The sequence below is a fragment of the Bacillus rossius genome, chromosome 2 (assembly GCF_032445375.1).
Source record: "Bacillus rossius redtenbacheri isolate Brsri chromosome 2, Brsri_v3, whole genome shotgun sequence".
Lineage (NCBI taxonomy): Eukaryota > Metazoa > Arthropoda > Insecta > Phasmatodea > Bacillidae > Bacillus > Bacillus rossius.
The window spans coordinates 105,834,720-105,853,768 of NC_086331.1; the positions used below are offsets into that span (position 1 = coordinate 105,834,720).

The 19,049-nt window shown below is 37.0% G+C and overlaps 1 protein-coding gene across 1 annotated transcript in view; it reads right to left on the reverse strand.

Annotated features, from left to right (window-relative positions):
• The window catches only part of LOC134528944 (protein piccolo-like), a 46,877-nt gene extending 28,743 nt beyond the window's left edge, over positions 1–18,134 (reverse strand). Inside the window, exon 1 of the mRNA XM_063362612.1 lies at positions 17,941–18,134. Within this exon, the coding sequence (XP_063218682.1) occupies positions 17,941–18,134 (194 nt within the window). The remainder of the gene's footprint in view (positions 1–17,940) is intronic.
• Positions 18,135–19,049: the final 915 nt, after the last annotated feature.

The window sequence follows — 19,049 nt, forward strand, 5'->3', positions numbered from 1 at the left end:
ATACAAATTTTAATAACAAACACATACATGAAAACTAAATGCCTTATTCTGGCTAATGTGAATCAAAGAAAAAAAACACAGTTTTCGAAGCCAGATTGCAAGTAAGCGCCTCTGAAAAGGATACGAATTTGTATTTCATTCAGTAAATCCTATGTGTTTCGTCTTTAAAAACTTAAGAAAAATAAGTCAATAAAAATAAACTACAGTAAAAATGCAACACATTTTTCAAGCTCAGTATATAAATATTTTAAAATGTACGAACATGTTCTTTGTGCGAAAAATATACTATGATATCTAATAAAAAATTTACAAAGTCTGTGAGCGTGCTCTAATTATGTAATATTCAGAAATGTCATAAATTTGTCCAGGAGTTATTATTTTTTATGTTTTAATATTGCCTGAAAGCAAAAATATAATAATATTATTTTTAATGTATTTCCATACAGTCAGTACGTAGGCCATGAGTAGTACTATCTGACTCACGGCTGTTATTCAGCACTGCAGTGTAAGTCGCCTAAACCATTTTTCATAAGCAGTTTAATGTGGGAGAATAAACACCCGTTGAGTCATGAAAGAGGCTCTGTTCCCTAAAGAATTTTATTGGAAATAAATTAATCAATTTAAAATAAAACTTGGTATTGAGATGCAGAGCCTTAAAATACGATTCACAAAAAATGACTTTCGTGCATTTAGATGGTGTGTTATGTATGCACCACGCTACTAGTAGTAGGGAGGTATACTCGTTGGTATGCTGGGAGCAGGTTTTCCTTCATGCAAAAATGTCTCGTACCAACTTTGGCAGGAAAAAAGCTACTAGATCTGAAGATAAATTATTTTACTGTTATTTTTTATTGTTTTACGCTATTTAGACAGTTTTGCGATATTGAAACGCTCTTATTAATGAATTCCAAGTGTAAAATCAATCATACAAGAGCAAATAGGCAAAAGTCTACTTAGGTGTTGTCAAAGTCTATGATGTCTGAGCCTCCGCTTGCTGCCACTAAGCCAACAAATGTCACACTGTATTCCTCACTCAAGATACGTTTATTAATTTTAAAGTGAAAAATAATTATACATTAAACTGACAATTATTAAATATTTTATTTCAACTTTCAAAGAGTTATAACTCACAAGAATCAAACAGGAAGTATTCGTTCATTTTATTTGATCACAGCTTGCTAAAAAAATGTGTTCTGAAAGAGTGAAATCTGAAGATGATGAATGTTTCAAAAATTTTTTTTTGGTTAAATTTAGTCTATTTAACCATGTAACCAAAAGAGGTAAAAAAAAAAATTCTTAATATTCTTTTATTTGATGTCAAAGCTGAAAATGTTCTTTCAGTTTCTGCTCTTGAGGCACAGAACGCTGTGAAACGAGGAAACATTTTATTTCCTAAAGCGTTCTAAATAAAAATAAAATAACTAGATCGGTAGGTAAACGCAATAAAAAATTAAAAATAAATAAAAATGCACTAGCTCTATCACGGAAGTACTAGCAGTGAAGATCCAGGCCGTGTGATCCGCCATCCGTCTGCTCGACAAGCCGAGCGATTCACAATGATTCGCACATCATTATGTTTTCCCACTTGAATGCTGCCAACTGACTGGAAGACTTAAATTTTTGAGCAAATTGCTCTTGTGAAGGTTTATTAGTTTGACGATCATGTGCGCTGAAAACTCATAAAATTATTAAACTAATTTGTTTCACATAAATATTTATTTGAATATATTTTCGATTAACCGAACCTCTGAACTCACACTGTTCCGTCTCATCCGTTAATCACCCGTCCGTCAATCACATGACCTGTAGCTAATCAGATGGCCCGGAAAATTCCACCCATCCGTCCGTCAAAACGTTTCGACGGACGGATGAAACAACCTCCAAAATGTTAGCAAGATACCTATTGCCGGCGACCTTTATTGTCTTATAAGGTTTTTAAGTATATTTATTTGTTAAGCTGCTTCCATTAAATTTTATTAACATACGTTTGAACATATTTTAACAACTGAAAATATTGTAATAAATATCAGAGTAAAAAAAATATTTTAATTATGTATTAAGTGCTTAACTTTCATGATCGTCAATATAATATATCTAAAAAGATAAATTTTCACCAGTATTCAAAAAAATTTGGTCTGTTGGCAGCATTAAAATGAAAAAAATATATAGTATATATTTGACGGCCGGTCGGATGGCTGACGGACGGGTGACGGACGGATGCGACGGATCATTGTGAGTCCAGCTTAACTCGAAACCATATTTAAATAAAGATTTTAGAGATTTTTTTTGACGTGACAACGTCTAATAAATCGATGAACGCCGGCTGCACGCACGAAGAAGTGTCCCGTTACGCACATTGTTCCGTTACGCTGTGTCCCGTTACGCTCATTGTTCCGTTACGCTGTGTTCCGTTACGCTGTCGGCGAGTGCAGTAATAATAGGTTATGTTACAATTGACTAAAAAATTATGGTGATTCATATAATTGATGATAGATATTTGATTACAGTTCATTTATATGAAAACTTGTTCATAATTATATTTAAACTTTATAGCTAAACGCCAGTTTTTAAAATTAATTACAAGTCATCTACGCGTGAACTGTTTCGTCGACTGTTTATAAAGTGAAGTGAAAAGTTAATGTGGTTTTCATTGCTTATTACAACAATAATTTCGGCAATAAAGGTTAATTATTCTTGCATTTTAAAAATCTGATTACTAGTGTAATTTCAAGTATTTATTCTTTTATTAATAAAATAAAAATGATTCAATTTTATTCATAAAAGTATGCAATAATTTCATTAATGTTTTTTTATGACGTCACGTTAAACTATCGTCCGTAAACCGACTTTACAGACAACCAATTTTTTTTTTTATCATTTATAAGTGTTTAGCGTACATGAGCGTCAGACTCAGACTGGTAGACCTTTACAAGAGAAATTTTCTCAAAACTTTAGTAAGTAGGCAGCAACCAAGTATTAAAATACAACTGTCTTACGGATCATTGTTGACGGACGGACGGATGGCGGACGGACGCGAGGGTAAGTTGTGAGTCCAGCTCAACACTGTCGCTATTCGGAACCGAGCAGACTCACCTCATCACGCGAGGGAGCCATAGCTACTGGAGCCTCTGGCCACATTTTCCAAGGTGACACTGACTGACTTTTCCATAGTTTACATCAAACTACCGATCATCCCAACACGTGAAAGAATTGAATTGTAGTCTAGGCCACTTTTGTTGACGGCAGCAATTTTTATTTTTGTGCAAATTTGTTATTATCATTAGAAAATGTAACTGTATTGGAGTTGTGTTAACAATAAAATTGTTAGACAACGGTACCGAATGGGCCTAATAATTACTGATATTTGTTTGGCCCGAGCACCACGAATTCTTATACGGCCCAGCAGCGACAAGTTATGCACGTTACCCAAAGCTTTTCGGTCAAGTTCAAAATGCAGTCTATATAATGTAGGGCTTCTAAACCAAAACGAAGAACATAATTAACGTAATGTTTCAGGCCTACACGACTAACGCAAGTGTGTTGTTGTGTTCATTGAGTGTGTAAAATGTTTATCTGTCGCTATCAGTCATCACTGGGCTGATTTTAACGCATTTTTGCTTACATTTTTGAATGCATTACTTTAAGAAAACGGTGCCGTGTACAAATTATTCGATTTAAAATTTAAGTACTTTGATTTTTTCATCGTCTTTCTTGTTTTAAAATTATTTTTGAATGAAACATTGTTTTTGCAAAATAAAAAATAAACGTTGACTTAGCATTTATTACGCATAATTAACTTAATTTTATGATGAAACACTGTCAATATTACTAATTTTATATCGTGAAGTACTCATAACCGAGTAAAAAGTACAATATATAACCTAAATGTGAGGAGTTTGATAAAAACCTTTGAGAAAATTTTAAAAAATCTGACTTGATTAGTAACAATTCTTAGTGGATATTGTTAACTCTCGTTGTTAATATTTTTTAATGGATTCCTTGTGTAGTGAATAATTGTGTTGACACCATCTTTATAATCTAGATTGTCCTGCAAATTATTGCACTAAAATACTTTTTTTATCAAAGTTTTCCTAAAAAGATTTTTCTCCCAACCGTTAACTAAAGAATTTTATTTAGCTGTTTTGTATATTATTAACATGCAATTTTCTATAAAAAATTATGATTTAATAATAATGTTTTGAACCAAAGACTATTAAAGCAAATTGACAGAAAAAGGCAAGGCTGTTTCAAGAATGTAGTCTATAAACCCGTGATTTCTTTCGGATGTATGTTTCACACATTTCTAACAGAGTCTTCTGTTCGCAAGGAATCCAGCTGCCAGTGCGCTCAAGTAGGTGCAGTAAAATCATATCATTCATGAAAGAGAAACAGAAAACAAATTCACAAAATCACGCAATCCCACAATTTTAGGATACTTATTTCAGAGCACGTAAGCTCAATTATTCGTCATCATAGAGCAAAAGCCAGCATTTATGCAGGATCATAAACATAACTGGTTTCAAACAAAAATAATTCAGCATAAACAGTGTTTTCTTACACTGTTTATTGCGAACACTTCAAATTCCTTAAAAGGAAATAGGCCTATGTGTATCATGATAAGTTTATTAAATCTATAAGACACAAATTTTTGTAGAATCCTGAAAAAAGTGAGTGTACTTATTATGTATGATAATAATTTTTTTTTGAAATTAATACAAAAAATTAGCCTCCAATATTTTAAAACACCTACTATGACAACAGGTGTATGTATATTTGTTTTTGCTAAAACGACTGAAAACACCTATAAATACTTCCTACTAACTAAACCCAACCTTATTGAGCTGATACAACATTTAACATTTAACAGTAAACATTTCATTACCAAATACTTTCATTCAAAACGTAAATTGGTTTTGGAAGATTTTCACTGTAATCGAAGTTCGCGCTAATCACGTACATGCTGAAAATAGGCTATCTGGTAATCTCCTTCATTGGAATGCTAGCTGGTACAAGTTCAAACATAATCATATCAGAATTATTAATCAAACAACAGGAACATATCTTGTAAACTACACGTGATTACTTTGTGTATTATTACAAATCACAATCCAGAGGTTGTACAATGCGTGTGGCCTTTTGACTTGAAAATTTAGTTTAACAAATAAACTAAAGCATGTACTTAACCTCAAAAGGAAGACAGAGCCCATTGTTATTCGTCTTAGGAGAACAAACGAAACGGTAAATTTCAACTCCATGTATTTGATAACAAAATTTTCGTACATAATAAATTTTTAGTAAACCTGGAGAAAAATAAATGGCAGAAAATATGTTAGCTGGATTACACATTTACAAAAAAAAAAAAAAACCTATACTGTTTGTTGCTATTCGTTTAATTTGGAATGATATACATGAGCATATATTTTGTTTTAAGAATATTTCATTCGATTGAAAAATAAACCACATGCTACACTGTACATCTCACTTTGGACACAACTGGACGATACGCGCATGCGCATCGTACTTCGTCCTATTAAATTTCCAATGCAGGATGGGTGCGTATTTCCGTTGCATTCTAAAACTTCACCTTAAACGTGCCTAAAGAACTTTATTTTTAAAAATTGGCAACAGTGTCAATTTATAGTTTTTGTAACATCCTGCTTTACGCAGTAACATTTGCATCTAGAAGTTTGAACTGAATAATGTGTTTCCCTCGAAGTACTTTGCTAGCTATTTTAATATACCGTCCTCCACCTCCCTCCTTTCCTTTTTGCTTCCACTTGATTTATAGAAGACATTTACATTTGCTAATCGCAAACTAGGTTACCGTGTTTCAGATATCAGGCATTGCTGTTCATTGCGATCATGACTCCGCCTGTGAAACTGGGAGTCTATAGTTTTAGAACTGTCACAAACAGCTAAGTTGTGAAAACTGCACGCGCTGTTTCGTCAGTGACCCGGGCTGCGCGCGCCGCCCCGACAAAACACGAATGCAAATGAAGTGTAATTATCGCAACCGTTTTCTTTGACACGCGCACGCAATGCCCAGCACGCTAACCTGGAAACCTTTGCGCTGTGCGCGAGAGAGACGTGTGTTACATGTGTCGCGGCCGGCGCCGGCCCTGCCCCCTCCCCGCCGCCCCTCCTTGAGTGGGCGACGCGCCGGTAGTCACGTGACGTTCGGCCCGCCTTTCCGGCGCGGGGAGGGGAGCGCGCGCCAGGGCCCGTCACATAGGGCCCCCTCCACGCGCGCCGCTATTGGCCCACACGTCACTGACCTTCGCAGCTGTCCGCCGCGATTTCTCACCGCTCTCTCGCAACTGCTTTCGCCATGCAGCATAAATAATATGCACTTGACATGCCGTTAACATTTACGAAAATGTCTGACGGCCATTATGAACTGCCCGGGGAAATGTTTCGTCAGCAATTAATCTGACGTGTTTTGGATACGCAACAACTTCATTATAGGTCTACGCAGTGCATATTTGTGACTTCCGGTTGTTTCATAAAACACCTGTTCTCGATTCACACAAAAAAAATATATTTAGCGCACAGCTCGCAAATAACTCTAGACTTCTTTATGGTTATAAATGAAGTTCAAATTTCACACTAGACTGAGATCCTTAGTGGGCACTAACACATCATGATTATTCAGTAAGGGTCGTGGATTCGACCCCCATCACCCGGTATGGCTCATTTACGTAGCCAATGATTCAGTGCTGACTGGTTATGAGCCCAGCTAGAACTCTACCTTAAACTTTAACCCAAATATTTACTAGAATTCATGTACAATACGATAAAATGTAAAGACATTATAGATACTGTTCCTTTAACTCTTAGCAGTGTAACATATTGTAAAAAAATTGTAACTAAAATAATTTTAATGTCCTTAGTTAAAAAAATTTATTAGCGCGCCTATTAAAATATCATGTGAACCAAATTTTCTTGCATGAAATATTACTTGAGGAAATTATATCAAAAACAAAAGTATACATTTCGGTTATTTTTAAAGAAGTCAAAGAAAAAAAAATTCTGCCCTCTGTTTCCCGAATGTATATGTGTGTAAGCCACAGGTAACCAATTCAAACACTATCCTTGAAAAACAATATTTGGTTAGTCAACACTGTCGATATTAACATTTGTCGTTGATATGAATATTTTAACTCAATCACAAACTTTTCTTATTTGATTAATGTTGTAATAATCATAATGGAAAAAAAAAACAACATTGAACTATGTAATTTCTTCAAAGTTTTTTTTTTGAAGTTATTATTCTTTAGGCGCGTTGAGGGAGAATTTATAGTATGAAACGGACGTACAACTATTTGCGCGCATGATGTCACGGAAGTTTAACAGTCTGAAGTATAATGGTCATGCGTGTTTCTGCTATACCCACAAGCCAACAGCTTGTGACAGCATTAACTTGTATATATTAGCTTTCGTGAACATTGTTGTACGTACCAAGCTTATCGATGTGCCAATAAATCTTTGTGTAAGCAGTATTATCCTAGAGTACTTTCAATAAATTTTAATGATCTGTAAAATAAATAAACACAACTTTAAAATTATGTTTGAACCGCGGAAATACACCCTGATAACAAACAAAAATGCTCCATGTGTTAATATTTTGACAGTTTAGCCGAATGGTTAAATTCTAGATAACTTATGTCAAAGATCCCGATTCCAAAACGCGCCATAACATTATTTCTTAGACTTTTTTAAACCTATTATTGCATTTTAAAAACTGAATCTAAGAAAATTTAATGAGTTAGACGAAAAATCTAAAGTTTCCACATTTTACTGAATCTAAACTGAGATAGACAAGTTGTAGTCCCTATTCAGCCGCGTAAATTGGTGTAAAAAAGACAATATTCTAATAATCCTTACAGCGCTATCGGAGGTTGTATTTTTAAGTGAGTTGTAGAACGAAAACATGCCTTGAATGTTTTCATTCTAAACTTCAGCGCATGATTTTATTGAAGGATTGGTGTACCATTCGTTCAAATTCTTTAAGACAAGGAATGTTAACCTTCTTTGCCTAAGCCCATGCAAAGAAAATGTTCCAACAAATGAAAGAAAATCTAAGACATATCAAAAGTGATAGGGTTCCTGGTCGCTACAAACTGTTTTACGATAACATTTTAACATGGCCAACAACAAATATCCTGGGTGAAGATGATAGTGAGTAGTCTGAAGATGATGTACTCTAGGTGTTTGGGAAAATGTAGACATGAAAGTATAAAACTTACTATAAGCCTATTGTGGTAGTGTTTCCATCAAGGGTAAGAATATCGAAGACCTTTCACAGGTGACACATAATGTTTGTGATAAGTACAATTTGTTTAAGGTGACATTTAGACCTGACAACAACTTTTCTCTGGATGACAATACTGAGTAGTCTGAAGATGACGCATTTGACGGTTTTGGGTATATGTAGACATATTACTACGTATTCCTGTAATTAATAGCACTTTTTTATAAATACATGTCTGCGGATTGTTTAGTCGAATTTCAGAGTGCCCTGAACACAGTGAGATTAAAAAGGAAAAAAATTCCTTCAAATTTTAATATCTCCCTATTTATGATAGGCATTAGCTATTAGCTAGAGACCCGTGAATTTCGCGGATTCAATGACCTCCAGGATAGACTCCAATATCCTCTACACACTCGGGCAAATGCCAACTGTTCATTGGCTGTTGACTTGTGAGTCGTCTCGACTGGGCGACTTGTGAGTCGTCTCGACTGGGCGGCCTGTGATTCGACATTTCTATGAGTGAGGGTCTCTAATTGGTCCTCAGTCCTCCAGATTAACAGAGAACCAATGACAGAAGCAGCACTAAGGTATAATTATTTGAATTTTAGCATAACACGAAATGAATCCGCATAATTCACGGATCTCTAGGCATTACATATTTCAGGTACAATTATATTTCTTTACATCCTCATATAAAAAATGTCTTATTCTACATTTTTTTTCCCCATTCACCTCACCATTTATTGGCAAAACAGTTTTTTTTTTCTTTTTTTTTTTTTTCGGTTTTCCGAAAGTTAGTGGAAGTAGAAGCTTTTTCTTTTTCATCTCAAGATTAAATTACATTATTATTTGTTATTTATTCAACGAATTGTTATAATATCATTTAATGCATAACTTAAACCATTGGTTTTGTTATTTTACACTAGGCATTTTTACTTATAATAAAATAAATCTTATAAACATAATCTAAGTGATTCATTATATACATATATACATACACACATACATATAAAATAGGGTCTAGACTTGTTTCTTTTTTTACTACAAATATTAAGTTTTATTCTGATCTTGATGAAATTTTACACCCTTAACTAATTAAATATGAGCAATGTCCCCTGTCTACATTAGATTTCAAAAAAATCAACCTCATTTCCTTTTCCCACCCCTCAAAACGGAATTTGGTACCTCTTGTTGACATTTTTTACAACTGACTTTCAAAATAAGATGAACATTACCGTCTACATTTGATTTAGGAAAAAAGTATAAAGGCTGTCTGCATGAAATTTTGCTAAAACCAAACCCATATTTTTCCCACCCCATATGCAGAATTTGCATGGTTCTTAATGAAATCTTTTACACTTGACAAAAAATACTGTATTTATTTAATAAAAATGGAGTAAGGAAGATTACTGACTACATCAGATTTTTTTAAAAAAAAATCTATATTCCCACGCTTTGAACAATAATTTTGGTACATCTTTATGAAATTTTGCACACTCAATATTCAAAAATTACCAATATTACCGTCTACATCTGGGTTCGATAAAAGCTACTCCCATTACCCATCCACCAATTGTTTGAATTTCTGAAATAAAAATTACAGTTTGTTTCTATATTACTCTCTCTAATTTCAAAATATTTTATGGTATGGATTCAAAAGGAACCATAATTTATGACACTTTTACATGCGTACACGCACGTTTTTAAATATGTGGCATGTAGTTTAGTTAGGGTAGTTACCTAACGTATTAGCTTAACTATTTTTGTTATTAATTTAACGAAAGATCTCTATCATGTTAATAGTATACGATTACTACAAAATTATTACCATTTTAACTAAATCGTATGTATATAGCAGTGTTTAATATATAATGACAACTATACTTAACCTTATGTCTATTGCTACGGCAAACCAGTTTCCTTTATTCTATCGACCGGTTTCAGGATTTTTTTCAATGATTCTGGAAGCGGTGAGACATTAATAATTACTTCCCCGTCGCTCATAACTTTGAAGTTCTATAAGTAGCACGACCTTGTCACTGTTTTAGCTTAGGTACTCTTTGCAACAGGTGACTGAACGTGGACGGCACTAATGGCAATGAAGTACCATTCAACAAGTGAATGACATCAGCCATTTATTTGCTTCACTTGTCAGTTTCAGTCACAGGCGTGACTAAGTGACAATAGTAAACACTTGACCAAGCTACAGCATGCATGTTTGCTATTGTATTGCAATGAGCTCTACTCCGCGGTCAAGCCACGCCTATACTTGGATCAAAAGATTGTATGTCAGGCAGAATGACTTCATTTAGCCCGCTCTAAGTTAGATCCATTTAAGTTAAAACATTTATTCGAACTTGTTCGAGGTTGAACCAAATATTTATTACAATCTGAAGACATTCTGATTAGGGTGGCATGCTGTTTTCATTCTACCTCCGACTCCCCAGTACTTTTGTTCCTAAAATTTGAGATTTATCTCCGAATCAGATTAAGATCACATGTACTAGGAAAAACAAATGGCAAACAAAAAATACTATAAGGCCACATATATTTGCAAACATAACACAATATTGACGTACCTCCAATAATAGTCAAAATATCTCCTATATTTGATAAACAAATCACTTTTATGTTAGGTTTTTATTCGTAAAACAAAAACTTGTTTTAATATTGTCTCACTTGTTAGTAACTTGTTTTGAAGTCCATAAAGCTCATATAGTAGAACACAACATTACTATAGGTACATTGAATAATAATGTATTTTTCCAAGCGAGTAAAATGACATAGTTTCCCGCAGTTACTACTTCGCTGTCTTGCATGTAGGGGCGTTGGGTCACTTGAAGAGCGCGCAGGAATCGTCCTTATTGCTTCCTTGCTGCTGGACCCACCGAGGCAACCCTGCAAACCAAGTATGAAGCGGTGGAAACTACTGCGAGTCAGTGGTATTTGAATGAATATTTGTTAAAACTCTCCCATTTGGAATCAGTCTGGAGCAGTTTGGACAGCTTCCCAGTGTAGTTCCACACGTGGGGGAGAAACTCTAACTGCTGAGACTGAGACCTAATTTTTTGAAGTAGTTTTAGGCCCACCAGCTAGATAGTATCTTTCATAATATATTATTAACATAGCTATATTGATTGTGAGAAGTAACGCATAAACTATTTGCAGGCAAACAAACCAGTGAAAATCAATTCACTTAATTTTATTAGCCACATATTTTGTGGATTTGCATGCCAGAAATTTTGCATCGTCCACTAATTTATATAGAACATGCGTTTTATTACAAAACAGCATTAAATGTTTCTCGCAAAGTTTAAATCTCTGTTACTAAGCAATTAGTCGTCATGTAGTTATATTAACATTATAAACCTAACACTTTGTATTTGAACCTCTCACCCGAGTTGTTCTTGCTATTAGTTATGGGCCCGCCCGACAGATAGCAACACATGTCGCGCAAAACATGGTCTCAGTTTTCGCTGTAAGAGTAGCACTTCTCTACATCTCCCTCCTTGTTCTATGGTCGCGCATGAAACACGCGCAAGGCACTCGACATGTACGGAATATCCTCGCTGTGGTGCACTTCGAGGAAGTGGCAACCTGTCGCTTCATGGCGGAGTAAGAAATTGAGAATAATCTGCACGTTGTGTTTACGCTTGCGAGAAGTCTCGTTTCCAAGAACGATCGCAAGGGCACCCATGCTACCAGTTCGCACTGTCGTGGAACACTCGTGAGAAATGAAGCGATGTGAATAAATTTGCGCAAAGACGTGGCCATGTGTGAATGATGAGAGGCTCTCAGAGACGCAGAAAATGTTTCCAAACAACAGTCTCCATACTGGCTCTCCCAGCCTTCTTGGGCGACAAGCGCAGAGCCTCACAGGGTGGCGAACAAGCTGCAGCGCAGATCTTCACTCGGGCTTCAATCTTGTCTACCGTGATGGCATTGCAGACGAAGACAAACCCCACAGACCAGGGATACTGAGGAAAGATTCACGACCCCAGCCGTAGCCTGGTATGTTCCCGGATAACTATGGGAAAAGAGATGAGAACGGCCAAAACCCGGGTCCTCCTGATTGCGTGTCAGTTTCTTGTTCTTACGTGATGTGACTATCATTGTTCTTGTGACAAGAGCAAGGAAGTGCTAAAGACCGAATCAGCACATACATCAAGTGCTCCTTCGCCCTTAGAAGCACGTGACGAAGAACTGGCCAGCAGTTTTTTTGGAAGTGTCGCTGCCGCTTTCTAGTGAACTTAATAAGACAATGGCGTGGTGAAATGTATGCAATGTTTATGGCAAATAGGTTGCGTAGATGCCTTATTTCTTTGGCTTCGGCTGTGTTAAATGTCCACCGGATGCAAAATCAATTAATAAGTGGCATCCGTACTATTCTGAAAGCGGATGTTCTTCCCTTACCGGAGCAGACTGCGAATACGTCCAGTGGTTACGTGTGAAGGTGTTGTCCAAAGTATCTGCGGCTCGGTATACCGCACCAGGCAGGCGACGGGAGGGACCACGCAGTGGCGTGGTGTTTTCGCCGCGCGACTTAAAGTAGGTCACTTCACTCCGAGAGCGCAACAGCAGCTCTCAGTGAGATATGGAACATAAATGCATGAGCAGGATATTAAAAGCAGAACAGTGTTCTTAGAACTGGGGCGGGAAGAGAGTAAAACAAAACGACTACACATTAAAAAAAATGTAGTTGTTATAAACATTGTTTTATATAAAAGTACAAATGTTTTAAAATTTACAAAATTGTTTCTTGTAAACATGTATCTTCTGTACAGTTACGAGAAAAGTAAAATTTGAAACTAATTTTTGTTTGAATATGAAACTTCCGTAAGCGATGGTCAATGCACTCGGAAAGTTACGCTCACTGCCGATATATGCCACTTAATGTTTAATGAGATCTAGACAATGTTGTATTGTAACTTTTTGTTCTTGTGTTCAGCCAAACCTAGAGTGTGACTATATGTTAACTCACTGGACTCAGTAGGTGTAATTAACTAAGTGATGTAATCTTACCCGGATTATGTAATTTAAATTTTCCCCAATGTGTATGTGCTAACAAATGTAAAGTTTTATGGCATATATTCCCATGTAAAACTGAGCAATAAATGCATTTAAGAGTAAGGCAGGTAATTCAAACTACGTCAAAAGTGTCGCTCTCAGGTAAGGATGCACTCTGGGAGCGACTTTACGGTTACTTGTGACACTAAAAAACATTGGCTGCATATCTCACAAACGAGCCGTGGGTTCTGCGCTAAACAGTTAATTTCAAATAACACGTTCCTTTCCGGAGTGATAACAGTTACTATTACTGAAACCGTTCTAACACCTTTGTAGAAATGCATGCGGATTTGTCTTTGTATTTTCCGAAATAATATACAGTAGAATTTGGTTCATTTTTCTTGTGCTTTTTTGTGGGTGAAGAGACGTGATCGCCGAGGTGTAATGCTCATTTATTACGTTTATTCGATTGGGCTTGCTAACTTTTTGTGCCATTAAACCTAATCTTAGAGCCGCTTGCAGAGTCAGGTAAATAACATCCAAGCAAAAACTTTGCAGGTTAATCATATGGAGAAATGCTTTACTCTGCTTCAAGTCACGATTGTGCAAGTCGGTCTTACAGCCATGCCCTACCCGGGCCTCGAACCAGAGCCCGCACCGAAAAGTCGTGGCTTCAAGTGGCTGCGACTGCGTCGAGGGTCTAAGTCCTGTCTCACAACTCAACTGGGCCAAGCTGTTCGAAGCCCAACTTAATCCTGCACTGCACAAAAAAAGTGCAATCTTACACAAAGTTTCCACCGATGCAATATAATTTTACACATACGCGTGTTTTTTTTTTTACTCCTGTGCCAAAGTTTGAATAATATAACGTGTAAAAGTACAATTGCTAAGGTTTGTTAAATATGTCTTAGCTTTAGGTGTATTTTTACTTTGTGTTGTATAAATTTACAAATCCATGTACTGGCATTTGTAACACAAAATGCCGGTTCATTTTAGTGCATCGTTGAGTAAAATTACAATAAGTTAACACTACTTCCAAAAATATTTACTTCTTGTAGCTTTTAGGTGTTAATAAACAACGTGTACTTCAGAGCGATTTTTAATTTTATCGTTTTAATAGTCCAAGTAAACACTTTTAAAAATCTGAGCGACTTAGCGGAGTGTTAGACATGCGAACAAATGATTGTTAATCTAGTGACTTAACCCCTTGTCCATTGTGCACACTAATAAATGATGTGTAATGTGAATACCGCTTTGTAACCTAATTAAATGGGATTCAGAATGTATAAATTACAACATACTTTTGACGTGACAACGTCTAATAAATCAATGAACGAAAAAGTGTCCCGTTACACACATTGTCCCGTTGCGCTGTGTCCCGTTACGCACATTGTCCCGTTGCGCTGTGTCCCGTTACTCTCATTGTACGCTTGCGCCGCATCTATCTCTCTTACACTCGATTGGAACAACCATCGATTTGACTTTTTAGAAGCACATTAAACTTGAAACACTCCCATTCGTTTCCTACTTTTCCTATCATCGTCCTATCCTTAACAGAATAACACAGATTGGAAGAAGTAAAATAGCAAATACGTATAAAAGTTATAGTTAAAATAATCTCTTCGTTAAAGAAATAAACATATTTGAATTAATGAGTGCAAATAAAAGTACATTTATCAATTAAATTGTAGATTTCATTTCACTCCTTCTTTGTATCCCTACAAAATAGTGATAATTCAATAAAAAAGATTCAATTTTATTCATAAAAGTATGCAATCATTTCATCAATGATTTGTTATGACGTCACGTTAAACTATCGTCCGTAAACCGACTTTACAGACAACCATTTTTTTTTTACATTTCCTTGGTAGTTTGAAATTTATTCTAAAAAATGTTTTGTGCATTTACAATGTCGTGTGCATGTGCCTACAAGTTGAGTGTACTGAGATAAAATAGGACATTATAATTGAACACATGTTGTAAGTGTAATTTCATTTATGCACACAAATCAGTAAATTATCACGTTAGAACCTGTAGAACAATTTTTTTTTTTTTTTTTTTTTTTTAGAATAATGTGTCCATAATTACACCAACTGTTTTAGTTTTCCGAAATTCCACTACCAAATATAAAATTAATAAACTTTTGTATATGTTATTTCTAACAATTTTTTTTAGCGTGGAACTTTCTTTGGCATCTGTGTGAACCCGCGGGTCGTAATGCAATCGTGCGAGCTGTCTGAGGTTCCTTCATTCGCAAGGAGAACTGTCTGCATTGCAAACATGCGTGAAGCGATGGTCCGGCATGCCAGCAGCTAGTGGCGGCGGTGCGAGGCCCGCCTCGTGGCTTCCCAGAAATGGAAGGCCCTGGCCAGACGCCTTGAAGTGGTCCGTGAGCACTGTCGCCCTTCACTTCCTCCAGCGCGCACAGTCGCTGCCGTCCGCACAAGGATTTCGGCAGCCTGGTCCGCGAACAAAGTAAGTCATGCGCAAGTTGCCCGCGCGCTGCCGCCAGCAGGAATTACCATGCACGAGAGCCGTGTGGCCTTCTGCACACCCTCTCTGAGCGCTGGTGATTAAGAGCTGATCGGCGAGGAGCGAGAAAGTCGACTGCGAATGATCTCGGTACAGATAAGTTTAAGATCGCGTGATCTTGTCATACAATTCACCAACCAAAGATGTCGACTTACGTCATGCGTTATACTTTACAAGGTAGACCTAGTTCCGTGTGAGATCCCCCACCTTGGAGAGATGCCCTACCCAGTGTAGTTATTAATGTGGCCACTAGATTGCTCCACCGTTAGGTGCATTACTTCTGCCCCACTCAAGATAAACCACGGTGAATTTTTCGTGAAACCTAATTCATTTACATATTAATTACAACAGAAATTGAGGTAAAGATCATCATTAGAGACACTTGTTATAAGACAACTATCTGAACGTATGAATGTAGTTTTGGTATTTTTGTTCACATCGTTGTCTAATAAATTCAAACACACTTGGTTTGACAATTTGTTATGTCCTTCCGTGTGCCAGCCATTTATACTACAGTAAGACATGTAACCACTGCTGAGGCATTTCTACAGTAATGTGGATAGGAAACACGAATGTTTGTTTATCTTCACTATAGTCGGGTTTTAAGGGGCCTGCCTAGTCAAGGGTGTATGTTTTTGGTGAGGCGAAGCTCGCTGGTACTTTTAGCATAGTTTCGCCTCCAAGCGCAAGGCTGTGAACTGGAGCACATAGACCAACTATGAGATCTGAGCAGAAACCTTAACATTATATGGCGCAGAAATAAATATAAAGATTTGTTGCAAGTCCCTTGAGTGCTTTCAAGAATCTGTATGGTTGTTAAATGCCTAAAAAATATACTATCCACACGCTAACTAACTTTTTTTCTCTTGAAATAATACAGTTTAAAAACGTAATACGGAAAAACAACAACTCATCCAACCTCGTAGAACTATTAAATGATTTCCGTAAGCAGGCACCACTCGAATAGCATGGTTTCCTGAGAAGATCTGCATTGCTGACACCGCTGCTCTCTCGCCACCTCCGGCACTGACTCTAGCAGCGGAGACCCGTCGAGGAATGCAGGTGATTGGGGCCCGGAGTGCGGTCTGGCGGAAACTTCAAACAGCGCGGTCGCCGAGTGTGACGACAACAGACAGTGGCTCACGGCAGTGTCCGCCATGTTTCCTCCTTTTTCGGCTGTGCTCTTTGGGGATGGAGATCTGTTCGCCTCGCAGCAGCGAAGACTCGGGCCTGCGCTCGATGGTGTCACATCTGGCAGATGGTGGCAGCGACAGGAACGCAACAGTGCTTGCGTGCGGCGCAGTCAACGAATTTCAGTTATTTACAAAGTTTTCAAATTTATTCAACAACATTTTTGAGTTTATGATTGCTAGACATCGCTAAGCATTAAATAAATATAATAAATACGCAATAGAAGAATGCCATCACATCGCAGATTTACCTCTTAAACTTCTCTATGGTTATACAGTAACGAAGATGAACATTTAGTATAAATGTCTGTCCACGGTGTAACATACACCAAAGGATGACACATCGTATTGTATGAGTGGACTGAAGGCAAACCACACCAGGGTACAGTAACACGAGCTGGTGCCAGCTCTGGGGTCACCTCACCTGCAGTGAGACAGCCACGCGCGATGGAGCAGAGGTTCCGGGAGTGAAGGCTGTGTCGAGGTCACGCACAGATCACACGACGCAAGTCGCAGCCAACAGACGGAGGAAGCGGCCGTGGCCTTTATGCCGGCATTTCGGGAAAGCGCGGCGAAACAAACCGATTGCGAGTCCAATTCGCTAACGAGTAACCAGACACTATTAGCACGGTTGCTGATGGCACGCAACTAAAGGACGAAGATTGTTATGAAATATACTTGAGTGGTGATCTGGATAAGTGCGTTAAGTTTGAGACGTTCAATTAATGTAACACACATTTCAAATGATACAACTTTTTAATACTTGATTTCAGTAAAGCGTATTTTTACAACCTACAAATACACTTTAATTAAATTATGTCCATACAATTTTTTAACGACTTAGAAAGTATCCTTGGTGGCCTTTATAGCTAAGGCGTCGTGCTCATATGTGTATTATCATACCGCACCTTACCTTTTCAACAACTATCTTTATAGAGTTACACATATCTCACGTGTTACTCTGGCAACACTGTCTTTGCAGTTCTCTCAGTGTGCTCTTGGCCTGCCACGTCATCCCACCTCCAGTCTCGCAGCTGGACTGCGACTGTCTTCTGCACCCAGTCTTGCCTGAAGATGGGGACAGTCAGCGTGCCGAAACGCCGTGGAATCTTGTGTTGTCTCTTCTGTTGTCTTACTTCCTTTCTTAATTTCATTGCGTCTTATTTGTTTGAATTCTCTTCATGGTATTGTTGCTGATTGTTTGTTCGAGGTTTTTCTTACAACGATCACCGCTTCTTAGGTAGTTATTTGTCTTCTCCTCAGTCACCGTATTAACAACGACCAGTTGTCGTCATCCCCGAAACCCAGTTTTATTGTCCTTATGTGTTAGTTTCTGTCATTTGCTCGATGACTTTTTGATTGCTACGTTCTTTACCGAACTCTTAGAGCTGTGTGTTTTCACTCATTTGTGTTGTTCTGTCGTGTGTAATTATTTGTTGACTCATGTTAGGCAATGTATAACATCCATTTTAATTATTTAATAAGTTATACAAGTAAACTGCATCTGTTTTTCTCTCAGAGCAGTAAATCGATTGTGGGGGACACATAGCGAAAAAGATTTCAAGGAAATGTAAGGAAGGGTTTTCTACGTCAATACTCCTGTACTTAAAATGTTATTTAATTATTTAAAATATTAGTCCATAGTGACGTAAGTTGGTAAAACCATGTTGAATATGCATACAAATAAGTGCCACGACCAACCGTTATGTTTCCCCCCTTTTTTCAAATATAATAAACAGAAATTAGTTCAACTTAAAAGATGACGCATTTGTAAGACGATGTCTTGAAGAATGTAAAACGTAAAAAATACTAGGATAGTTATAGAGGGGAGGAAATATAATAGGTAGTTATTAAACTACGAAAAACATCTCCGATACAGTCTTTGATGTATTACATTTTTAGAGAGTTTGTAACATTGTTCACCCTTATTTAACAAGCTCAGACGTCACATAATGCAGTGCTATTGAACCTTACTACTACCGCCACACCTCTATCAGAATAATACTTTAAAAGTATTTAATAAAAACGATAAAATCTTAAACTGCCCGCTATGTCAACACCTGTAAAAG